The sequence below is a fragment of the Misgurnus anguillicaudatus genome, chromosome 19 (assembly GCF_027580225.2).
Source record: "Misgurnus anguillicaudatus chromosome 19, ASM2758022v2, whole genome shotgun sequence".
NCBI lineage: Eukaryota > Metazoa > Chordata > Actinopteri > Cypriniformes > Cobitidae > Misgurnus > Misgurnus anguillicaudatus.
This window is the reverse complement of record NC_073355.2, coordinates 36438570-36465682: the sequence shown is the minus strand read 5'-3', so window position 1 is coordinate 36465682 and position 27113 is coordinate 36438570. Positions and strand designations below refer to the sequence as shown.

At 37.2% G+C, this 27113-nt stretch overlaps 1 protein-coding gene across 1 annotated transcript in view; it reads left to right on the top strand.

The window, feature by feature from the left end:
- Window positions 1-26621, top strand: part of tmem104 (transmembrane protein 104) — a 48656-nt gene extending 22035 nt beyond the window's left edge. Inside the window, exons 9-10 of the mRNA XM_055194721.2 lie at window positions 7126-7219; window positions 23243-26621. Of these exons, the coding sequence (XP_055050696.1) occupies window positions 7126-7219; window positions 23243-24006 (858 nt within the window). The 3' untranslated portion in view covers window positions 24007-26621. The remainder of the gene's footprint in view (window positions 1-7125; window positions 7220-23242) is intronic.
- The last annotated feature ends 492 nt before the right edge of the window (window positions 26622-27113 follow it).

Genomic DNA, 27113 nt, shown 5'->3' with positions numbered 1-27113 from the left:
GATACGATCACTAATGCTTATGATTAAAGAACTATGCTAATGCTTCTTTAGTGTGAAACTTTTCAGCGTAGCTTTCATCACAGCTTTTGTGCTACAGATATAAATTATGCTTTGAATCAGACAGCTTGTAGAGATGTGCGCTATCACTTTGTAAACGATTGGAATTATGATTTATTTCATTTATCTTCTCCTTCAAGGGCATGGCAGAATGATGTAATGGTCTTGCAGTGGGGATGTCAGGATGAGGCTAAATAATCGGATTACGAGGCAAAATGGGCAAAAACATTCTGCGTTAAAAGGAACCAAATATAGTAACCAGCAGCCACTTACTGATAATACCTAATTAAATGTTTCCTAACTTATTTTGTTGCAAATGGAAACAGAATATCAGAGGAATAAATTGTGATGGTTGCTTACTGGCTTGTTTTTGTGGTGTTAATTATTGTTTTTAGCTGTTACGCTTACTAGCGCCCATATTACTGCCTGAATAACTTCCTTCAAGTCAGTTTTAGCATAGTTCTTGCATGCTTAACCTCAGTCTGGTGATTGCTGAACAGCTTGCATGTTCAGTAGGGGCTACCTGCTGTGTACAATATTGTTCTCGGTTTTGGAAAGCTGGTTATCTGGTCCAAGGACATCGCAGAATGATGTAATGGTCTTCCTCGGTGGGTGTCAGGATGAAGTTGTACGTGATTTCCATGAAATGATGTCCGCAAGCACAACCAATCTCTCTCATTATCAGAACATCCTTCTGTGTCTACAGTCAGAAGCTATTTGTTTGACCTTCATTGTGATGATGGTGGCTTTTGTACGCCTGGAGGGTTTCAGATAACTGCGTTAGGACCTTTTTTGGTATTACAGATCTTTAATACAAAAACGGTCCTATCCTCTTTGTATTACAAGGTTAGGGGTTGTGACAGGGTAGAAGCTTAATTAAAGTGGTGTTGACTTCAGTTTTGCTCTGATTTGGAGGTCATTCATACATTGATGGTTTTCATACAGTTGGTCATTGTTTGATATTTAGATTTTTAGGATATTTAAAGGGGACATTTCACAAGACTTTTTTTAAGATGACAAATTAATCTTTGGTGTCCCCATAGTATGTATGTGAAGTTCTAGCTCAAAATACCATATAGTTAATTTAATATAGCATGTTGAAATTGCCAGTTTGTAGGTGTGAGCAAAAATGTGCCATTTTTAGGTGTGTCCTTTTAAATGCAAATGAGCTGATCTCTGCACTTAAATGGCAGTGCCGTGTTTGGATAGTGCAGATTAAGGGGCGGTATTATCTCCTTCTGACATCACAAGGGGAGCCAAATGTCAATTACCTATTTTTCACATGCTTGGAGAGAATGGTTTACCAAAGCTAAGTTACTGGGTTGTTGTTTTTCACATTTTCTTGGTTGATACAAGCACTGGGGACCCAATTGTAGCACTTAAACATGGAAAAAAAGTTGAATATTTTTAACTTTGAGTAAATAGTGTTTTCGCAGCAATCGCACCACCAACTTTGCGACATTTGCAATGCTCTGCGCGAGTTCATGTCTATTCATGTCTTTGCATTGACTTTGTGTGTAATCTGATGTAACTTTCACCAGATACTATTTGACAAAGACAACTACTGATAGTTTATTATTGCCTGTTGTCTTCATTTTCATTGAGACTTAAACTGAGAATTTGATTCATTTGTAAAACCTGTTGCAAATATTTCATGTTTTCAGTTTGTCACTGTATTTTTGGTCTATTAAGATGGTTTCAGCAGTAACAACATAAACAAGCGGCTTTCGTGGTCAACACATAACTTCCGGTAAACCCCGCTAAGAATAAATAACAACAAAGTCCTTTTAAAGTAGTTTGTTTATATAACAGCAAAATAAACAACACGTAGATTACCTAGAAAAACTAAAACATTTGTTATTTTCGACTAGGTATTTTTTCAAGAGTTCAGTTTAGCAACTAGTCAGACCATTAAAAAAAACTGAAACTGTAAAGTACCGACCAGACGCGTCACCGCACGTGCGTCCAATGAAACCATCTATAGCTACAATTGCTAGATTCTGTTTATATCGGTTGCTGATCTGTAAAAGGTTGCCGGTTCACTGTCTAGGAGATTTTAGCATTGTGCCTTTGACCAAAACACATTACCCAGGTTGCCTGAGGTGGACCGTCCATATAACTAATCGTAGTGACATGGCATGAAAGACATGTCAGCCCCAATTGTGGTGATAAATTATTTTCTTTAGCTTGTGTTAAACAGACCTTAAGCTCTGTGGTAACAGGACCATGTGCTTTGCTAACCTAAACACAGTATTGTAGTCATGGGATCTTGACGTGCTCCTCAGTGACTTCATCTGTTTTTCAAAGCTTTTATCTTTGATTCACACTATAGTTGCCAGTGTAATCATGCTGTAAATGACTCCTAATGGATGAATGGCACCTTTTATAAGAGATTCTTTACGAAATGCCTCCATGAGGAAACCATTGACCCGTGAATGCTGGAGTAATGCAAGCGTCCAGGCTTAATGAAGGCCGCCCGCTTCACGACAAAGATTTTCTACAGTGATTTATTGCCTGTTCCACCATTGAAGTGGAGATTTTGCCAATAGGTAGGAAAAGTCTAAGTTAGCTATTGTTATATACCTCTTCAACAATGAGTTTTAGGTACATTAGTTCATAATGAATTCTGTACACGTCGGGTTTGGACCGAGGGGCAACCTTTCCGATCTCTCTGATTAAGTTAATATGGAAGTGACTTAAACTGCAATTCATTGACTGGCCACTAGAGGCAGGCTCCAAAAGGGAGTAGATTCCCATAGACTCTCATGTTAAAATGGCCAACTTTACAGTAGAAAATAATGTTTACAGCCTGGTTCAAAAAGTGTTTTTGGTCTATATAGTTATTTTTACTCTTCAGGGGCGTTGAATTTTTTTGTAACTCATCCATTTAAATGTATATTAAGCCTTAAAGTTCTGCATAATTAAGGGCGTCGCCACTTGAGTGATGGGTGAACTGCCACTGCTGTCCCTACCGTTAAGCTAGGTGGGCGTGGTTTCAGCAACCAGCCCCTTCAGCTTCACCTACGTCCCGCCTCTTCACCCATTTTCGTTATCTGCGAGTGATTTGCGGTGACACTGGGCCAAGATGGCTACTTTCAGCCTCAAAAACGACCTTCACAAACCAATGGGTGACGTCATGGACACACTACGTCCATATTTTTTACAGTCTGGTTTGGACACAGGCGTGAAATAGGAATATTGAGAAGTAGGAACATGAAGCATTGTTCTTGGCAATATCCTAAAAAGCAGCAGACAGGTATTCTTACTTAAATTCAAACAAATCAAAGCAGAACACGGCACGAAAATAAACTGGAAGGATCCTAGTGTCTTGTGTGTTTGGGGAAATTGTTAAATATCATCATTTAATCCTTCAGTTGTGTTGACTCATGGTGTAACTGTCTATCTGTTTTGATCCTGTCGAGATGTCCTGCCTAACATAGATTACACTGTAAGCACTGGAGACAAATGGCATGAGATCTTGACACTGTGGGGATTAGAAATATAATCCTAGTTTTGCTTGTGACTGTCAGTTGAGTTGTAATCCTGCGTTCTGTGCTACCACATGAGCTTCTGCAAAAACCTTGGATGGAAATGACCCGATGAGCCGATGAGTCTGCTGTCTTCGCTTTCTAATCTAATTTCAAGTCTAAATTGAAATTTGATTGTCCCCTGTCACTGTCTCTGCTTTCACGATGTGTTGATCCTGAAAAGCTGAACATTTGCTAAACGCTTTCATCGTTGTAATCAATAGCAGTTAATGGCACCACTGTTGAATTCAAGTGTGAAATCTTTGCAAATGTGAGGATGCTATTTGTTTATAAATGGGGAAATTCAATAGGTTATGTTAACATCACTCTCATTTAGATGTTTGTCAGCCTGAATTTGACACGTTGTGCTGAAACAATATTAGCATCATCTGCTGGCAAATATCATTGTCGGCTGTTGGTTTCATTTCACTTATTGATGTGACAATGAGTCCTGATCTGTCGTCAAGCTATTCACCTCTATTGCATTTTCTAATTTGATTATTATTTTTTTTTTTTGCTTATTTCATTTCAGTAAAGTGTTAGATTTGAATGAACTCAGTATTGCTAAATTTGTTATCTGATATGGCTTTGGAAGATTACAGTCATCAGAAAGATGCCAAATGCTTCACTGACCACAACTTACAGTCTGAGAAAGAAGAAATAAAATCAAAACATTAACCAGCAGGGCTTTGTTGAGAATATGTTTTACTTGACCTTGAGGCAGTTTTTACACTTTGTTCATGTGTTAATTTGGTTGATTTTATGATAATGTTACGGTGTCTTTCTCTTTGTTTCCATGTCATGTCTGAGTCACTCAGTGCCCTGCTGCTCTTCCTGCCTGGCCCTGTCTCTCCTTTTCACCCTTTACTGCCATCCACGCCAAACTTTCTTCCTGTTTGCCTTTCCAGGCTTGCGTGCATCACCAGCATGCCAATGTTGCACCATTTTCACTACCATTTTAAAAAAAGAGCAATGGATAAGCGTTAACATGCGTAGAGTAGCGTCTGTCAAGTGTCCAGCCTGCCAGCATACCATTTTACATCGGAAACTGTAGCATATGTTATAAGTCAAGCTCTAGATATGGTGCTTCAGCACGCTCGGCCATCAGACATGAGATTGGACGATGTGTTACGTTTGGCCCATAAAGAATCTCTTTTTGGGTTTCAATTTCTGCTTATGTGGAGTTGCGTTTGGCATTTTATGGCCATTTGGGGATGTAAGACGTACAGTGTGAGTGAGAGCTAATGCTGGAGTTTTTACCAAAGATTGATAATTTATTAAATTTTACATGCTAATGCTTAAAGAGCACCTATTTCATTGATAAAAACAACATTATTTTGTGTATTTGGAATAATACAATGTGTTTGCGTGATTTATGTTTAAAAACACATTATTTTCCACATACCGTGCATTTTGGTAGCTCCAGATATCACTCTCTTCATGAAATGCATGGATTTAAGAAGCTCTTTGTCCCTGATTGGCCAGCAAATCTATACATTGTAATTAGTCTGAATACCTCTGATGTCAGCTATAAATGTGACACTCCTTACCATGTTTGAAAGATTCACCCACAATGCAATGCTAACAGGAGTAAACATGTCGGTCTTGTCTACATCACCAATCCCAGAAAGTAAACTGTTGCCTACAATCCGTGTGTTTGTTGTAGTCCAAGAAAAGAGATTTACATTGGAGATGTTAACTCGTGTCATTTACTTTGGGGTATGTACATTTTGCATAGCGTTGCAAACTAGACAAGTGAATGAGGCGGAATCACGTCTACCGCGCCGCGCTTAACGCCTCAATCGCACCGCGAGACCTCCAAACGCGTGTCAACGTGTCTTCACATTGACTTAACGTTGAAATCACTCACGCTTGACGCCTCTACCGCGGCTGGTGTGAATGCAGCACTACACACCAAAGGAAATGTATCAGCTGTTATATATGGTCATTTTATCATTTTGGTAAGTAACCACAACAAAATAAATTTCTTTTTTTTATTTTCTTTAATTAATTACTATATTATAAAGTACTTTAAAAGGAATAGTTCACCCAAATATTTACCCATAAGTTGTTCCAAACCTGTATACATTTCTTTGTTCTGCTGAACACAAAAAATATATTTTGAAAAAGATCTGGGGTACTATTCACTTTCATAGTATTCTTTTTAGTCAATGGTGCCCCAGATCTGCTTGGTTACAGACATTCTTTAAAACATCTTCATTCATAAATACCCTACCTTTTAATTACTAGCCATATTAACCTCACGTTGTGAAAATAAACGTCCCACTGTGAAAGAAGCTTGGTATATTTAAAAAGAGTCTTTCATGTGAATGCCTCAAATCCTTTCCTGTATGGTAGTACATTTAAACTATATTAAAGACTCTTTTACAGGTGCAGAGTTTTTTTAGAGGGTTCTGCTGGTGTGACCTTGAGAATCGTATACTTTTTACAAGGTATCATGGTTTTGTTTAGTCAATAATTCATAATTTAGCATTCATTTATTTTTATGATGGATAGAAGAGTGTTTCATATCTACTTTAAAAATCAAATATATTTGGATTATCCTCCGATCTGTATCTCCGCATGACTTCTCAATTATCACACAAGTGCAAAACAACACCTCGTCTATACTTTTCTTACAGATTTTGACTTTCAGAAATATTGTTCAATTTCCTATTACAGCTCTGGTATCGGAGCAGCACATGAATCGGTTCCTTCGTTTTTTCTCATGGTGTTGCTGTAGGCCAGACTCTCTGTCAGCTTTTTTATCTGGACAGATGTTCAGGTATCATGATGAACTGTTAAATCAGCCTATCTGACTATACAAAAATCCAGACACCCCTCACCTTTCAAGATGAAATATGGCCAGTGTCACTTAAGGCCATGCGATGTGTAATTCACTCTTTAATGGAAGATGACTAGTGGTAGACAGTTTATTGTGATGGACTGTGTTAATCTCTGTCTTGGACCATTAATCTGATTTTATTCATCATTAAATTATAATTGATTCAGTTTAGACCTTCTTTGCTCTGGTCTGGTCCTGGTCTCATTGTGCACGTTTTAGTTCTGAACATGTCAAAATGTGAAACAGCCCATCTTTTGTTCCAGTTGTCCTGTAGAGCTCATTATTGAGGGAAATTAAAATATATAGACAGTGCCGTCATAAAACATAACTATGAATAAACAATCTGCTTAATTAAACAAAATGTAAGTGTTAACATGCAGGTATACATGCTTTTTTATTTGAAGATCTAATTGGCTTGTTTTAATGCTGAACTGTCCAGTTCTTGTAAATGTGATCGAGCCTGTGATATATTGATTGATGAGAACATTACGTGTGATGTGTAACATTATGAATACAGATTGCAGAAAGCGTTTCATTTCTACTGCTTATCATAATTATTGCTTTGGATTTTACCATTTGGTCACTTTCGAACAAGTCATATACAGTACTCCAGAAAGGTCATCATTGTACAATGCTGCGTTTTTGAAAGGTTTTACGATTTCATTGACTTGTCTTTTTGTCTTCACCTTATCTTAGGGCATCTTCACTTTACTTATGGGGCCCTTCACCTTTTTCAATGCACAGAAGACCAAATACCTCCAGATCCTAACCTCTGCAATGAGGTGGATTGGTAAGTAGGCTTATTTTTATTGTGCTTTCTTTTCTATGTTGTTTGTTTTTTCTTTTTGCTAAAAAGAATCAAGTAAAACTTAACATTTTGACTATAAATTCGTATTGCATCTTCCGGGTTTGGAGCTGTTAAATGGCTTTAAAGCCGTAAAATGTCAGTGCATGACAAGAGCACTAAGCATTTAAGCTTGTACAAACAAAGCATTTGTAATATATAATACTCTGTGGCACAACTATAGTCTTCTTCAACCACAACCTGCCAAAGTGATGTTGATGTTGTTCATAGTGTCCCCATTAGACAATTTATTTTTATGTATTTATTCTTTGTTCCAAATCTGCCACTTAGGAGATCACCATCATTGTTAGTACGTTGTTCCCCTCCTTTGGTAGCTAGGGTCCGTCCATCATAAAACTGTCTCGCTTTACATCTCTGCCTTTTCTCTCCCTCATACCTCACCCTGACAGCCCAGACAGGCCGTCTCAGGCGTGATTGGGCAGTCACTTACCAGACAACACGACCAAAATAAAATGGCCCATCCTTACCTGCTGTGCAAACCATAAGCAAGTGAATCACCACTTCTGTGGACATGTGTAAACAAACAATGCACCAATAAAACCCTGTTTTTTTCCCAATATTTTTATTGGATAATTAAGCTCTCTGCCCTCCTGTGATTCACGATGAGGGGAGAATGAGAATCATTGATGTCGCCTTGGTAGTCCTAAGCTCTCCACTGGCTAAGCATTCAAAATGGTATCGGCCAAATGGCTTTGTTTCCTGAAAGCTCCACAGACATAGGGTTTATCTTGAAAGGGAAGCTGGATGGGGAGTGAAACGGTTGTTAAGCTTTGTGTATTTATGTAACACTTCAGCTCATAGAAGAAAGCTGTTAATAGTAACTTAATGCTTAAGGATTAGATAACCAAAATAAATCAAGTTAACTCATGAGGACAACATGAGGAAAATCAGCAAATTAAGATGATACTGATCATGTAGGCTATCCATACATTTACAGCAATTAAAAGTCTGCTAATTTTACTTCCATGACTGAAAGAAATTTACTTTTAAAGAGATCCACTTTTAAAGGTTTTAATGCAAAAAAGTAAAATTTCAATACAAATAAAAACAATGCAATTTTAACATCAATCTTAAAGGATTAGTCAATTTTCTTAAAAAAATCCAAATAATTTACTCACCACCATGTCATCCAAAAAGTTGATATCTTTCTTTGTTCAGTCGAAAAGAAATGTTTTTTGAGGAAAACATTCCAGGATTTTTTCTCATTTTAATGGGACTTTAATGGACCCCCAAACTTAATAGTTTTATTGTAGTTTAAAATTGCACTTTCAAAGGACTCTAAATGATCTCAAACGAGGCATAAGGGTCTTATCTAGCGAAATGATTGTCATTTTTACAAGAAAAATAAAAAATATGCACTTTTAAACCTCAACTTCTTGTCTTCCTCCGGTCCTGTGACGTGCCAGCGCGACCTCACATAATATGTCAACACGTCAAGAGGTCACGGATGACGTATCGAAACTACGCCTCAGTGTTTACAAGTGTGGAGAAAGAGGACCGTTCCGACGTTGTTGTATGTCGAATGATACACATTAATGTCTTTGTGTTATTTTATTGTTTAAAATAGTCCGTCAGTTTATTGTTTAAAATTTCGATTACACAATTACGTGAGGTCGCGCTGACTCGCCACACAGCCGGAGGAAGACGAGAAGTTGTGGTTTAAAAGTGCATATGTTTTATTTTTCTTGTCAAAAATGACAATCGTTTCGCTAGACCCTTTAAAGACCCTTATGCCTCGTTTGAGATTGTTTAGAGTCCTTTGAAACTGCAATTTTAAACTGCATTAAAATAAAACTGTTAAGTGTTGGGGTCCATTAAAATTAGAATGTTTATAATTTCTTCTCGACTGAACAAATAGGGACGTCGACAGTTTGGATGACATGGTGGTGAGTGGATTGTCTGGATTTTTTTTTTAAAGAAAATTAACTAATCCTTTAAACTGGTAGTCTTCTTTCTTCACTTAGTGTTTCAGTTTACAAATTCCGCCATCTAAATAGGGAATCTATATGGTGCAAGTCTTTTAAAGGGGATGAGAGCTGAGCCTCTCATTGGTTTATTGCACGTTACGTCCAAAACACACTCATTACGAGAATAGGAACAGCCATTTTAGACTGTGCACTAGGCGCACAAACCATTTTTCCCGTTGTTAAATTAGCAAAAGTGGATTCGGACACACCCTGTGCGCCGTGCGCTTTAGACCATGCGCTTGGATTGTTAAAATAGCGCCCTCAGTGTTTCAAGTGTATGAAGGAATGTGATGACAGTCTGCAGATGTTCTGGTTCGAAAATACACTCATATTTCTGCCATCACTTTCGTAATGTACTTTCCATTAAAGGGCAATATAACCCGAAACCTGCCTGCTTCAGCAACAACCTCCTGGATGAACTTCACAGCAGTGCAGTTATTTCTCATGCTGTTTATCCAGAATGTTCCTGCTCTGTTAGACATCAGAATCAATACGGACTTGTTTTTACGATATAGTATATATTATGTGTGACTGTTGACTCATGAAGCAGACGTCACTGGTCTATATTGCCACAGGCTTCTTTGCATTGCAGTGTCTCTGTTAAAGTAACACTCTAGATCAAAATGGTTACCCTGTAGTCTTTCTTCTTGATGTGCTCTTGTCTTATCTTTCCTCTGTTGACATTTTCCTCCTGGCGTTTTGAACCTCTAGAGGGCTAAAGTAATTATTTGATAATGCTTCCTTATGAATTTGAGTGTATTGTATAGAGACGTTCAAATCTTAACAATGACTTTAAACTGTTGGTAACATTCCACATCTCTTAACATATGTTTATATGCCTAATTTTGTTTAACATAAAGATTTGAAGTCATCAATAAATTTGAACGTCTTATTGTATATATCAGTAGTGAGGGATTGTAGTTGTAGTGAGGGGTTGTTTTGTGTAATTCTCATTAGATGCCCTTTTCAAATGTGTCTGTTAAAGCACACAGTGATTCATGAGCCCCTGATGTAGTCTGATGCTTAGCAGTTGGTAATTAGTATAAAAAACAACCCTGCCTGTGTTAATGGAACACATACGCCAAGTTTAACTCACCATAGACTGGTAGTTAGAGATGCTGGCATTTATTCCTGATGAGAACTTACCATCCAAAACAGTCGCAGTACAATACATAATATAAGGTGTATTAATATACTAGGGGTGGCACGGTTCACAAAACCCTCGGTTCGGTTCGTATCACGGTTCTATGGTCACGGTTCTCGGTTCAGTACGGTTCTTGTTGTTATTTTTTCTTTTAATTTTTAACACTCCAGAAATGTATTATCTTATTAATGTATTAATTATCCATCATTTAGGATACAGTATTAAAAAAGTTATATCATGTGATCATGCACAAACTGAATTTGACTTTAAGCACATTATTGGGACCATCTCTGAGAAAAGCCAGGTGAGATTTTGATACAGCGAGAGGGAAGACATTGATGATTTCAACATGCTTTTCATTTATTTGGCAAAAAAGAGAATGTGTATTGCCATCTACATGAACTTATGTGCCTTTTTAGCACACAAAGATAACTTGCATTTATCAAAATGCCTACTTCAGTGTAGCTCTAAGATTTATTACTGAAATAATAAAGTAATACAGAATAGAAAGATGATTTTAAGTCTAACGTTTTTCTTTATTTTCCTTCCAAATAGAGTGAGACAGAAAAATCTATATAGACTGAGTTTTATATCTATATATTTATGCATTTGGCAGCCACTTTTATCCAAAACGACTTACAGTGCATTTCATTTTGTGTTTGTGTGTGTGAACAGTATGCAGTTTTAAAATTATATGATATTATTGCATTGTGACATTAAGATATTATTACGTTTACAGGCTTGTGTTTTTGTTGTCATATTTAAAATATAATTATATTCTAATCCTGTTCGAAATTTGTATACAAAGAGAGTAGCCTACATATTTTAGTTTTGAATCGTGTTTGTGTTGTGTTTTTGCACACTTTGATGCCTTGATGACAGGGCAATAAAATAATGACATTCCTCTCTCCTTTCATTCATTTCATGAAGCCTCTAGTACTTTCTTTATTTTCAGGTAAACTAAAACTGGTTGCAAAGCTGGAGAGTTTTTGACTGAGTTAATAATTTAGCACGAGTATGGCTATATTAACCAACATCAGCTCACATTGTCTTTTATCAAAGGCGAGTCCAGGAATCGTAAATTCAATATGATACAAAAATTAAACGAGTTTTTTACCCTATTCATCGGATCTTGCTCTTCCAACAACCTCCGCGTGACAGGTGGATGACATTAGAACAGCTGGAGAGCGATTTGAAATCAAACTCCTCCGTATTATTTACCGAATATTTCTCGCGGTAATTTGATGTCATGTGCGTTTCGGTTCTTGCATTGCTGCGTGAAGTTGAGCACACCTAAAAAAACTCGAGACAGCTACCTGTATGAACTCCCGGCAGAGAACGTCCCTGCCTTTGCTTCATCCATTGTTTTTATATGGGAAGAATGTTTTCTTTTCAGCGTGAGAAATACAAGGTGTGGCGTGTGAACTGGCTGATATGCGTGTGTCTCACGCTGAATGCGTGAGACTTGAGAGCCCTGTTTGCAACGTTCTAGAGATGTTAATACACACAGACAGCAATAAACAAAAGCTGTGCATGCTCTCCTCACGTTGTTCTTGTAAAATAATAACATTATAACAAGCATCGCTTCGGTTCAATGCCGGCTCGAGGGGGATCCTCCCTCTACTGCGCACCGTGTCGTGCACGTGTGGGCGCTGCTAGCGCTGTGAGCTAGCTAGTAGGGATGCTAAACAATTAATCGCTATGAGTCGTTGGCAGAATAAAAGTTTTTGTTCAGTCATATATGTGTGTGAACTGTGTATAATAAATTTGTATAAATAAATGTACACACATGCATGTATATGTTTTAGAAATGTTTACATGTGTATATACATTTGTATATTTATGTATAATTTATATTATATATAAATATAAATACTTAATATATACATTTTTTTTTCTTAAAATTATACATGAATGTGTTCATATTTATATATATACATATTTATTATACACAGTTTACACACATATGTGATGTAAACAAAAACTTTTATTCTGCTAACGATTAATCGCGATTAATTGTTTAGCATCCCTACTAGCTAGTGATCGTCCCTAAAGAGATTGTCCAATGAAAGCTCAATACGTCATCATGTGACTAATTTTGCGTCTAAATTATTTTTTTATAAATTTTACTAATAGTTAGATTGGGCAGGCCTTCACAAAAGGGCATTTAATTACAAAAAAAAAATGCCTTGACAAAAAGGGCACTTTGGTCATCCAGGGGTAAAGGGGCAGGTGCTTGGGCACCCACCGCCCCCCCCCCCCCCTCTGCACGTGCCTGGCAGAGAGTATATGTGGATGAGAGAGAAACATAACGTTTATACCTGTTATATTTAAATAGGTCTCTTTTGTCCACTTTTGACTACTTATGTCCTGATTACTTTAAGGGGCAGTTTATGAAATAAGATCGCGCAACTTTCACACTCTAGCAAAATGAAACTACGCGGAAATCAGCCGCTTTCGTTTTATCAATGAAAGGCTAAAAATAGCGCTGAATACGAAAAGACGTAAAACAGTGTTCATTACCTCAGATTAGATAAATGGTCGGAGAGAAGGCTGTCGCGTGTGGTTGTATCTATTGTTTTATTTCCGCTGTCATCATAGGTAACATAAAATAAAAAAATGTTTCCACACACACCAAAATTATACGACACTGGGGCATCCTCCAACTCCGGGCAGACTTCCATTTCTCTCCCTCTTGCCATTTCTACACGTAACATGACCGGCAGCACTCACTCTCCACAGCAGTCACCTCTTCTTTTGCGCTATTCGCGAAAGGGGAACACGCTATCTGGGGTCACATACAGGGCATGAGGCTACATTGCGCATGCCATGAACCGTTGAACCGTACGGCACACACGCGCTCCGAACCGAGACAAGCGAACCGAACGGTTCGGATTTTTTTAATGAACCGTGCCACCCCTATAATATACACATGCACAGTAAAGGGTATTGCATACAGTACAAATAAATAACAATACAGTGTTTTTTATATTAGCCTTTTATTTGTCAAATCACTGATAAAATGATGACATTGGTAAACATTATTTGTTGTATGTTTATAAATTATTTATATTAGTATTATTTTTTATCTAGAAGTAGGGATGGGCAATATGGGGAAAAATCATATCACGATTGGTTTAGGCAAAATCGTGCTTTTTCGCGGGTTTTATCACATTATTTTTTCGTGTTGTTTTCTAAAGATTATTTTGCCATTACTGAGCCTTAATACAGCCATACTAATGCACCCTTTTTAAAAAATGCAGTCCTACAAGGTAACAAATATATGCTCGGAAAGTGCACGCACAATACGCGTACAACAGCGCATACACCATAATGTTTGGTTCATGTTCTTTGTTTTCTTGATGTTTGTTCTAAACTTTGTTTGCAATGGTGGATCGTCTACTTTTCTTCACTTACCCTACATTTTTTAATGTACTGTAAATGTTGCAAACAGTGCTGCCCTGACGGCCTGGTAGAGTAATAATATGAATAAGAAATCATTTGTATTGCGTATGTGTCGGAACACGGCCGTCCGCGCGAGCCGAACACGGAAAAAAGGTATACCCGGCCCATACCTCTCCTTAATTTAGCGCGCCCCTTGTTGTGTACTTGATGTAGGCACAAATCACGATACAACGATGTTGCCGAAAAAGTGGATCTTGGAGAAATGTTAATCGTTCACGGACAAATATTTTCATATCGCACACCCATATATGAAGAGTTTCGTTGCAAAATGAGATAAATCCATTTTTTAACATTTTTGTCAAAACATGTTTATTATTATGTTATCATGTTATTATTTTATTTTATGGTGCTACTTAGCTGTATTTTTTAAGTTATGAAGGTTTTAAATCAAAACAAACCAACTGCAGTTGCATTGAAATTAATTGGAATGCACAACCAAAAAACGCGATTTCTGAACAATTAAAAAACGGTGTTTATCTCGTTTTGCAACGAAACTCTTCATATATTAGTAGTAGTAGTAGTAGTCATATATCACTGTCCTGATAGTCTTTTACTAAGCTGTTTTCTTAAAAAAAATTAATTGGTGTCTAGCACTCACATTTTCCATTTTATTGACACCAGACGTCCCTGTTTGTGACTTATTAGACACACAATAATAGTTCACCCAATGTTTTTTTTTTCCGTCATGTTGGTCTAGTCTTGTATGCTGCTATTGTATTCAGTAAAGCACAGTAGTACACTGTCAGAAATAAAGTTGTCACAGTTTGTTTGGGGACCATATACAGTGGTGAATCCAGAGATTTTAAAATTTGATACGTTGACGTGTCCTTCAGCCATTCGTTTTTGGATTTTTTACTAACAACATAACTCCCATGATTATTTGTTATTTACATTATATTATTTAGTTTTGAATTGACCATGCAACTGCTTCAAATAAAGTTATTAAACATTTAAAACTTCAATGTAAAGTCTAATAATCAGCAATAGTAACCGCAATTACAATATCAAGGTGAGTAATCGTCAATTAAGATTTTTGTCATGATCGTGCAGCCCTTCTATAGAGGGAAGTGGTTCTCAAACTGGGGGCCCTGAGATGGTGCCAGGGGGCCCCCAGTTTAATTACATTATTTAAGTCATCATAAAATCTGTGTAATGAATCCTCAGAAAAATAAGGCTACTAACCAACAACACTACATTGTATAATTTAATGTGTTTTGTTTAATTAAAATTTAAAGTTTTGAAATGTTTTATGTCATACATTTTCTTTGGGGGGCAATGAAGGGATGCACACAAGAGGGGTCACACGCTGAAAAAGTTTGAGGAACCACTGCTATAGTGTACCAATCTGTACCCTTTAGGTCAGGGGTGCCCAAACTCGGTCCTGGGGGGCTGGTGTCCTGCAGAGTTTGATTAGGACACCGGCCCTCCAGGACCGAGCTAGGGCACCCCTGCTTTAGGTACAAGGGTGAGCTTTTTGAGAGGGTGTCACCCCAGTGAGATTTTGTTCCCCTGTATTTCTGCAAATGTAGTCATTTTTAAAGAATAGGTTTACAGCTCTCTGCCATTTGTTAACCAGTTATTATAGTGACCAGGGGGTGTCAAGCTCTTAATCATACTGTCTTTATTATATTATATGCAACTCTTCTGAGGCTATCCAGCAGGTTTTTGGGTAAAGGTGATTTTTGGGTGAACTCTTACTTTATTTTATACTTTTTTTCCCCACAAGTTGCCTTTCAACAGTTTTTCCTATTTTCATCCACCCTTTCCACTCTCGTCCGATTTCTTATGTTTCTCTTGCTCCTAGTCATTACTCACATCAGACAGCAGGACAAGCAGGCACATCCCTTGTGTGTCTCCATTCACCTGTAATGCACTAGGGGAGAGACCGTGGTCGCTCTTTTGTCAAATGAGATGTGGTAAGTGGGGCTCGGTTCAGTTGGCGTCATGGGAGCCACACCGTGTTTGAGCCTCAATGCCACCCACTACCCATCATTTTGCCAAGACCTTACATTCTGGAAAACAGCACTCAGTAATGACCTTAACAACAACGATAGCCTGATACTTAAGTTATTAATGACTAATGTTAATAGTTACTGGTTTGTTTCTCACAGTCGTTCATTTTTCTTCTTAGTCCCTTCATTCTTGCGGAATAAATATGAAAGCTCAGCAGTCTCACAGAGACCGCAGCTCTTTACATTCGCTTGCATGAAATGCATGACGAGACTTGTTTACCAGAAACACATTCATGGCATCTCGTATGCAGAGCCGTGGGTCTTCGCATGCATTATTTAAAAGCCGTTTTATTGCTTGGGTAATTTAAATGGAAAATATCACCTGCTTTTCTCTCAGCGTTGAAGTCGAGAACATTTATCAGCTTTTGACATTAACAGCGAAGTGAATCAGTAAGGTTGCGGCTTTAATTCAAATTTAGCTTGAATGTTGAGCAAGAAACAAATAGCTTGTGATTACTCTTGAGGAGATTAATGACTTTATCTCACATTGCTTCTACAAAGACTGGTTAATAGTCTCAGAATATGATTCGTTGTTCAGGTTGATGACAACATGGCATTGTCAGGTGTCCAAAATCAATTGTGGATACTAGACAGATAAGGCATCTTGGTTTAGATACCAACAGACCTCCATGATGAACACATTGCTTCAGCATCCATTGAGGATTTTAACAGCGTTTAAACGTTATGGGTCGTCCACTGTTAACCTCTATTGGGAACCGGACTTTATGGTGTTTTTACAGGTCAGATACAAAGAGGTTAGGTCTTAAAAAGAACTGCCTCGGGATATTCCACCGCAGTTTAGTCTAAAGGTATTCTGAAATATAGCTGGGCCTTAATGAATACTCCGAGCAATGGTTCAGCGAGAGAGCCTGAAAATTGCTTTGAAGGAAAATGCTTTGGTGCCTCTCATTTAGCCGGGCTTGCAATATGGACAAGCCTCAAAGTGTCATACATGCCTCTTCTTAACAGACCATAAAATCTCTCGCTCATTTGCTTTGGCCTGCAGAACATAATAGCTATGGCTGCTGTGCTTCGTGTGGATTTACTTTTCTTATCAGAATGTGAATAGCGTTGAAAGATCAAGTTGTTTTGCACTTTCTTAAGCTGCATGCTGATGGTCACATTTGTCTCCTTAATGAGTTTTGCTTAACTTTAATTACTTCTTTTAAATATCAGGTAGAAAATTAAGTTTAGGCTTATTGAGGAGATACGTGTGTACCCTTTATATTTCCTTTCACATGACTCCATTCATTTAAGCTTAATCAGATGAAACCTAATTAAATGAATATGGGTGAATGTTCTTGATTCTTGTTGTTGATTCTTGTTTCTGAAAAGCAAATGTCATTTGTTTGCCAACACACAATATTTGGGGTGTATTAAAATATTGATACATGTGAGTATCATGTAAATTTTTTTGGCATCACTTTATCGAAAACCCCCCTTACCAATATCATTATTTTAAAGGTCCCGGTTTTTGTGTGTTTTTGAAGCTATGATTGTGTTTATGGTGCACAGTATAACGTGTTTATGTTTTGTGTGTTAAAAAAGAGCTTAAACCTCACTGAAAAAAATGATTAATTGAATTTAATCAATTTTTTTAAGGTAAGTGGTTGCAATCAATTTATTTAAGCTACATTTAAACAAAAAAGATTAGTAACGTAAAATAAAATATAAAACTTTTGTTTAAATGTAGCTTAAATAAATTGATTGCAACCACTTACCTTAAAAAAATTGATTAAATTCAATGAATCATTTTTTTCAGTGCTGCTTACGTAGGATCGTACCGCTTACATCACGTTGTACCGCAACATCCAACAGGAAAGTTAAACTGCAGTAGCCACCGTTTAACCTGAAGAGGGCAGCAGTCAGACGTTTTTACACCACTTATTGTAGCATTGAAACACTTCATACCTAAATGTCAAAAAAGTTACTTAAATCAATGAACGGCACTAATAAAGCCCCATTCTTACAGATCATTAACTAAAAAAGTTGGTTTAGGGTTTAGTTACTCTTTAAAAATAAAAATCATACAAAATTCATCAAATACTTTTGCTTCAAATTTGCTTTATCCTGGCCGATCATGCCATTCAGAAATAGCGTTTTTTGGCAGAATCCATTAGAGCTCATGTAACACATGCTGTTTCTGCATTTCTGATGTTAATCTGGAGTACCTATAGAGTAGTATGACATCCTTTTTATCTCCGAAGAGTCTTTAGTTTAATCAGATTTATAAAAGAAAGATTAGCTTTACCGAATCTTTCCGATATAGTACGAAAAAATGAAGAAGGAGGAGTTATACCGCGGGAGGAGCGAGTACGAGTCATCCAACACTATACAACACTGTTTAACTTATGATTCACTACATGTTCGTGTCATTTATATAATATGCTCGCGACTATTTCCAACACAAGACAGAAGTCTTTCTTACCGCATGCAACTCATGACCCGCTTGGGAAAATCCAGCGCATCAAACACACACGCAAAACTCCGCTGCTACCCGGATAATAAACTATATCCATTGTTTCCATAAGGCTGGCTTTCTTCTCCTTACATCCAAAAACACACTTATTCTTTCGTGCCATTGTTGAGTTTTGAAATTAAACAAAGCTGTGTCGCGTGATAAGATGTTTGCAAGTTCTAGCATCTCCCGCTGATTGACGGGTGGGCGGGGTTTTCCGGGGGAAGTGCCCATATAAAAAGTGATACGTATAGAAAACCCCTGAAACGTCAGCTGGACCTGTAATCGAAAAAAACTTTCCGAAACTTGTACGAACTCTGGCGAAGTGGATTCGGCACAGAAATACTCTGTAACACGCCCAACTGCTTTTTTCTATATATCTGTTAAGTCAGAATGCTTGAAATACCATTGAACCCCCCCTTTAAGAGTCTGATAAAAAATTACAAGAAAACATGTCAGATGCACTTGGAGGGTTTTGCATCTGAGCTCTTCATATCAAGATGAATTCGACTGGATGACAACGGTACCAGTGGCATTTTCTTTGGCCATCAGTGAGACACTGAGGGAATTGATGCTTGTGTGATGAATAGTTTTGCCATGTGTGCTTGGACAGAAACACATCTCATCCCTAAACCGCAAAGGCCTTTGAGCTGAAGGTTAAGCATCTGTACAGTGACTTGAGTTGTGTCGTGAGATGTCAGAAGTATTTGGATTAAGTGTGCCCTTGAGTTTTTTCCTTGGTTGGATGCTTTTAAAGACTGCTATAGTTGTGACTGGAGCTATGTATCTCGACTGTGGTCCATTCGTGGCTTGGCCCTCTACGGTTTCTAGTGGTTACATTAGCTGTCTCTAAAGTTTCCTCCAGTGATTTGCAGTTCCATTAATATATATGACCATATTTGTCCTCTACTTCAGCTGTTATGATTCTGTAAAACAGGTGAGATTGTAATTTGCAGGGCGAATGTAAATAATAAAATGTGTATGTGTATGAAAATGTGTATGTATTATATGTATACATTCATGGTTATCATAGATTTAGCGTATTTGCGACTTTACAGTAAATGCATGTTAGTATGGATGATTATTTGAGGAGTTTGGTTCTAAAACGTGATAAATCCATTTAGACTAATTTCGGTAAAATGTGTTTTCTATACCAAGGAAGATGAAAAGATGAAAAACACTATTTTCTGTTACAAACTTTCACATAGCATCTTTAGGTTATAAAACATAAAAAATTTAAATCAGTAATTTGTTTTTTATAAAATCTGATTATGTTTTCCACAAAATGCAATAAATCCATAACAAGTTTTTTTTAAACACTATAAATCTATTGAATCAATATATAAATGTGCATTCATCTTTGCCATGTTATATATTTATTTAGTAGACTAGTGGTATACACTGATTAAAAAAATAAACATTAATGGCATTAATCCAAAACACTTACTTTGTCATATTAAGAACACTGTCATTGCTGCTGTTATCCTTGGGACATCGTCGCTTAACTTTTTGGACAGCGATCAGCTGTAAAATGTTTTGTTCTTGCTCGATTTTTGTTGACTTTGAGTACAATAATGTAACGTTTTTCATAAGATCCTCTGGGGTCAATGTGTTAGCATGAGAGAAGCTTGATGCTGTCGGGAGAACAAGCAATAGTCAACATTTTTCCATCTCCCGAGTGCCTCTCGTGTAAATTATTCGATTTTGGTGGCTTACGTTTCTTTACCGTCACAGAAAACCACCACAGGTTTATCAATGCCATCCAAGTATTATTTAGTTTTTAGTTTGTTTGTTGATCACGAAGTACAAAGTAGATGAGGAAAACTAGGATTCTGTGTGTATTCATCTCGCCACCATTGTTGTTTACAATGTGTGGAATGGTGCGCTGTGATTTGTTGAGCGGATTTATTGCATTCTGCAGAAAAGGAGGAGTGGCGTTTATTGCGTTTTTGGGAAAAAAGTTAGAAAAGATGACAGAATAACATGGCGGATATTGGATTTTGCATAAAATTAAGAATTTACTTTTTAGTACTGACCTGATACAATACTGATTTTGGATGTAACTCATTTAAAAAAGGCGTTTTCGCATTTTTGGAACCAAGTTCTTCATTTATATTGATACTTTTCAGTATTGTGCAATGTGTGTACAGTATATACACGCTCAGAAATAAGGGTGCAAAAGCTGTTATTGGGGTGGTACCCTTTCAAAACATCTTTGTACCCAAAGAGTGCATATAAGTAGGGCATATTATTGGTGCATTACCATTGGTGTGCATTACCATGCATGCACTGATGCATATAGTCTTATATATAATGTACAGGATCTGCGCTTATGTGCTTGTTTATTGTAGCACTTCCGTGAAACAACACACAGTTTGAGTAAGGAACTTTATTGGGGTTATAATGTTTCCAGCCACGCTAAAAATTCATTTTGATGGTGTACTGGTAGCACGCATAGATACTTTTTCACAACCTTGACCATGAAAGAATATCTCGCTTATTGTTCTGCTCCCAAACCATTAGTGATATCAGTTGCCCCCCCCCCCCCCCCCCCTTGCAAATGTGCATTAACTTTGAGTCTACTGGCCGTTTGCCACACTTTGAAGACATCTAGCTGGGCAAGATTGTACTTTATATTTTTCATAGTTTGTGATGTGCACACTTCAGCGGGTCACACCTCACTGCGATGGCGCTGCACCACCGCGGTTTTGACCAAACATTGGGTTGAAAATTACCCAGCATTTTTTAGTGTATTACAAAGGTCCCAATTCATTTTTCCTTTAACACTGATGGTCAACAAGTCACATTTTTCATTTCAACTATTCTTTTAATGCAGATGGTCTTTTCTAAAGTATGTTTGTGTTGGACCAGATGGAAAGTTGCTCTCTATTAACATTCAATAGCTGATTGAGATGAAGTAGGCAGTTGGGGTTTTTGCTATCAGCCCTTTGTGTTCGCTATCACTCAGCTTGTTGTCTATGCATTAACATGAGCTGAAGGAGTAATTGGTCCATTCTAACCAGCTCAGCATTTTCCATCAGCCCATTACAACTTTAACAGTCTAGCCCTGTTCTGCATTGATCATAAACATTGATCAGATTACAAATGCGGACAGACGTGCGTTTTATTTTTTTATGTTTCTATCAGAAATCTATTACACACGGTGTTTAGTGATAATAATGTAAATCCTCTGATGTTGGCCTGCAGCAGAGCAGAGCTTTACAACTGTCTTAGACAAATTAACACAGCACACATTTCTAATGTCCACACATTTAATCGAAAACAGGCCTGACAAACTACTGTGTTAGCGTAGTTAATGTGTAGTCAATATCTTTTATTCCAGGCCGGATAAATGAGCAAATCTATTGTAGTCTACTCTATTGTCATTAGCTTTGTTTCCATTCAAAGTTCTGTATTTAACTTGTGCATAATTTGAATATCGTATTAAACATTTGCAATTAAAACAGCGTTTCCATCCAGTGAGCTGAAAAGAGCAAAATCATCACTTCCTGATTAAGTGGCACTAAAGCCACTGTTTTTAACCATTTTCGTGTATAATCACCTCAAAGCATGCAGACGAAACATTATACACCTGTAATCTGCTTTCGGATGTGGATTCCTTCCGTTTGAGTTGACAGTCAAGGAAGTCAGTCCTTTAATGTAATATTACTGAACCATTGAGATGACAGATTTAACCTATTTATTTCAGAACTTCCAAAACCATATTTTAGATGATTTATTCGGTTAACATGTTTCCATTGTAGTTTATGCGCATGTTTCTTATCGGATAAAAAAGTTTTTATGCTCATTTTTAGAATTTATGTGCAGCTTTTTGTATCCTGCATTTTTATACAATAATCCAAAATGCACATAAAAATAGTTGAATGAAAACATAGCTATTGTTTTCATGTAGAAAATTAGTTTGCTGAATATCTTTTGAATACATATACAATTCAGATTAATTTAATTTTATTAAGATAATATGATCTAAAGAATTTCTGTGTTGTGTAGATTTCAGATATGGTTTGCAAGTATTCAACTTGCATGTACAAGTAGGGATAGGCCGGTATGATATTTTGGCGGTATGATAACCTTAAGCAAAAATACCACGATTTCACGGTGTTGCAGTATTGCCATTGCAACACTAAAATGTGTTATTTTCAAATGTGTGCATAAACAAACAACAACTTTTCAAATGGACACAAAACATTTTATTTTTATGCAAAAATAAGGCCTTAAATTATAATATTCTTTCAAAAAATTATAAAATTAAAATGTATTAATATTAATTATATTAAATGTAAACATCAGATCAATTACATGACTTAATTATTTCACTTAATTTTACTTTACTTCCGGTTTCAGTTTTTTTTTAATGGTCTGACTAGTTGCTAAACTGAACTCTTGAACAAATACCTCTTCGAAAATAACAAATGTTTTGGTTGTTTATTTTGCTTGCAATATAAATAAACTATGTTTAAAGGACTTTGTTGTTATTTATTCTTAGCGGAGTTCCCTTTGTCATTTCACTTTATTTATTATGACTCAACTTGTATACTTAAAGGTTCTTATTTCTTTGTATGAACTCAATATTTGGCTTGATGATTAAATATGGTGGAAATTTTGTGTCAATAGCCCACTTAGAAATCCTCTTACTGATAAAAATGCTGATGTGTCAAATACTTATTTTCCCCACTGTATTTACCATAGGACATTTACAAAATATTTTTATGGAACATAATCTTATACAATGTATTGTTGGCTATTGCTACAAATTCAAAGCGCATTCAATTAATATTTAATGATTTATAGGTTGTATAATTACAAATTAAATTCAATGTAGATAGATGAAAAATCTGAATTATTTTTGTTTATAATGTATTTTTTCTCTGTGTATTTCAGCGTTTACCATGATGATTATCCTGGCTTTAATCCGCATTGGCAAGGGTCATGGTGAAGGCCGTCCACCCGTGGCACAGATTGCAGGTGTGCCCAACCTCTTTGGGGTTTGCGTCTACTCGTTCATGTGCCAGCATTCCCTGCCCTCCCTCGTGACGCCCATCTCCGACAAAAAGCGAATGAGCGCCTTGGTCATTACAGACTACATCCTAATTCTGTGCTTTTACAGCCTGCTGTCCTTCACAGCTATCTTTTGCTTCGACAGCTCATTGTTGCGTGACATGTACACGTTAAACTTCACCGATAACTGTGACGTTCTGGGCATTCCTTTTTTGCGCTATTTCCTGGGCCTGTTCCCGGTCTTCACCATCAGCACCAACTTTCCTATAATAGCCGTCACACTGCGCAATAACTGGAAAACTCTTTTTCACCGGGATGGAGGTACATATCCATGGGTGGTGGATCGTATCGTTTTTCCTCTCATCACTATTGTTCCGCCCATTATCGTGGCTTTCTGTACCCATGATCTGGAGTCGCTAGTGGGCATCACCGGGGCGTACGCCGGCACGGGCATTCAGTACATCATCCCGGCCTTCCTTGTGTACTTGAGTCGCCGCCATCTCGAACCTGTGTTTGGAAGGGATGTTATCAATAAGCACAGATCTCCTTTTCGACACAGTTTCTGGGTTTGGTTCGTTGTAGTGTGGGCAACGTTCTGCCTGATGTTTGTCACGGCTAATATTGTCCTCAATGAAACCAAGAACTGAATACAAATGCGATTTTCTTTGTCAAGTCATGTTTTTGTTTTAATTGGTAAAACAATGATATTAGCTATAATTGAATTCAATTTAATTTAATTTTGTGTCTAAAAGGGACCAAATATAGTTTTGGCGTTACTTCAAAAGAAATGCTGCTGTTAAGATTGAATGCTAATGTGAAAGTCGTTACATACAAATTAGCAATCTTATACTGTAGAATGGAAAAAAACAAATGTACACCAAATATTTTATTCTTCACTGTAGTAATATTCATCAAGCAAGACAAGTGGACAATAAATCTTCCTTATTTTAGTCTTCCAAATCTCAGCCTGAGATCATCTCAGATCGTAGCACCTCACATTTGGCATTTCAGCATCCCTAATTCATGTCTGGCACCTCACAGTGTCTCCTGCAGTGAATGATGTTGACACGAGTGAATGATGTGCCTGGAGTTCAGTCTCAGTTCAGCTGCAGATTCACTGAGGCATTGAAACTTTCCAAATGTTCTCCATGTACAGGATCTCTGAAAGACCCTTAAGGTAAGAGAGAAAGATGAACATAATATTGGGTGGATTCAATTTGTCTTGTGACCTACACATCATTACCATAAATGCAGAGCACCTTATCATGCTCAGCAGAACACTAGATTTTCTGTACATGCCACGGTAAAAAAAAAAAGATTTGTTGGTTTAACTTAATGTAATGTACCTTGTTGCCTTAAAATTTTGAGTTAATTTAACGTTTAAAAAATGTTGTGTCAACTAATATTTTTAAGTTGAATTAAGTCAAAATTTTAAGGCAACCATCTAACTTCCTTTTTTAAGTTGAACCAACTTTCTTTTTACAGTGACCAGTATACACTTTTAAATATAAAGGTGCTTCACAATGCCATAGAAGAGCCATTTTTTTGCTAAATGGTTACATAAAGAAACCTTTTCGTTGTGCGTAGTGAATAAATATTCTTAAGATGATAAAAAATGTTTGAAAGGTTCCAGGGTTTCCCACAGAAAATTTGTTAGTTAAGGTGGTGGAGTTGGACGGGTGGGCGTGTCCGGGGGCATGGCAATCAAAGAAGCATGGTGTACAAGTCATGATGAAAATGAAAATATTTGTATTTAAAACACTCAAATAAAACTTAATTTTTAAGAAACTATGACAGAAAATGAACACATACTAGATTATAAATGAATGCATTTTTTTTAACAGATACCTCTAACAAAAATAGCTGCGTGATGAAGTGAAACTAAAGGGTTAATAAACACAAACTGAAGCAGATGTTGTAGAACGTCTGGCGAACGATGATAGCGCGAAGATTGTAAAAACTGATTATTTTCCACTATTAATTACATTATCTTAAAGGAGTGTAACTACTGTAGAATGTAAATAATGCACATAAACAACGTGAGCAAGAGCGAATCAACAATTATATCGAATCAACAGGCACGTGCAACCTAGCTAGCTGTTTGCTCAAATAACACATTCACCAGCTAACTTACTTTCAATTTGTAAGAACTATAGACTAATACAATAACAGGCTTAAATAACCCAACACAAAAGTCCACTTACAGTTCTCACAGACATGCGTTTTATCAACTGGCCATCCTCCAGACAGTTGACGGACCATTTCGGCCATGTGGCGCGTGTGCACGTCCGCGCTATTCTCCGAGATGTTTTATCAACAGTGACCGACCACGTCTTTCTCTCATTTGGCCATGTGGCGCCTGCCCGCTCGTGGTGTGAAGCGCGTCCGCACTATTCTCTGAGATGCACTTGACGGTCTTTTGTGCAGCGAGTTTTTTTTTTGGACTACCTAGTTAAGGCGGTAGGGTTTCCCAGCTTAGGCGGGCCGCCCGAACTGCAAAGTGCTGCGGGAAACCCTGGGTTCTATGTCATTGCTGTGAACAACCATCTAAGCACCTTTATGTAGTTAGCAGTGTAAAGTATTTCATTTGGTTTGGCTTGAATTTAAATGCAGATTTTTGGCACCCTGCCTTGCATTGTGTATGGGTTTTTTTGGGGAGGGGGGGTGATTTTGGTTTTGTGTGTCGGTTTTAGTTTAATCTCCGTTTGTATTTCATGTTTCCATCCTTCAGCGCATCACAGCGCATTCCTTTTGTGTATTTGTCAGTGTTTGATCTTCAGTGACATCTTTGATGTTGTAAACTGATCGCTGCTCTCTATGAGAGCACCACCTCTTGATTTTAAATGACGCCCTCCGCTTTGGATTTGGGTTTAGATTTTGAAGAAGTATATGTCTGCATGAGCTTTGTGTGTGGACAAAACAAATGGCTGCTTATTCAATTTTTACCATTTTAAACTGTAAGTAATTGTTAAATACACCAGGACATGCACTGGAGTTCATGTCTGCCTCGAGCACAAAAACAAATGATTTCACATCTGTGAAATGGTAGTTATAATGTTAACAAATGATGCTCGTTGTTTCGTGTCCATGTCTGTTTGTCAACTAAACAAATGTGCCTTTTTGCCTGATCTTCCTAAATCTCTCATTGAAAAATGACTCGAGTTTCAAGTTACTTCAGATACTTGACAATCACATTATTAAATTAATGATAATGTCTATCATTGTCTCATTTAAATAAAGATGGAATGCTGTTTATAATTTTTCGGATTGTCTTGTATTTTTCTAATATGTAATAACTCACGGATTCCCCATGTTTATACACAAAAAATGGTCAAAAATGGTTCATAGCTGTAATTTTGGTGGTAACCTTTTAAAATGTATACCTACCTGAAGCGTTCATATTCGTACCTCAGAGATACATATTGTGTAACAAAGAGTGTTTATTAGTACCCCAAAGGTTCATATTAGTATGAAATCTATATGTACCTATATTAGGACCTCTTTAAAGGCACTGTGCATGATTTCTGAAAAACGCTTTGGAAAAGGGAGTTGGGCCGACTACCAAAATACACTTGTAGCCAATCGTCAGTAAGGGGCGTGTCTACTAAATGACATTGTTGCCTGGGTTGTGTATGTGTGGGGCGGGTCTATCAAAAGATGATCCAGATTCTATTGGGGTAGGGGCGTGTTTGTTTAGGTGATTTCAAATGTCAACATTGGCTTTCAGAGATCATGCACCCTGCCTTTAAAGGGT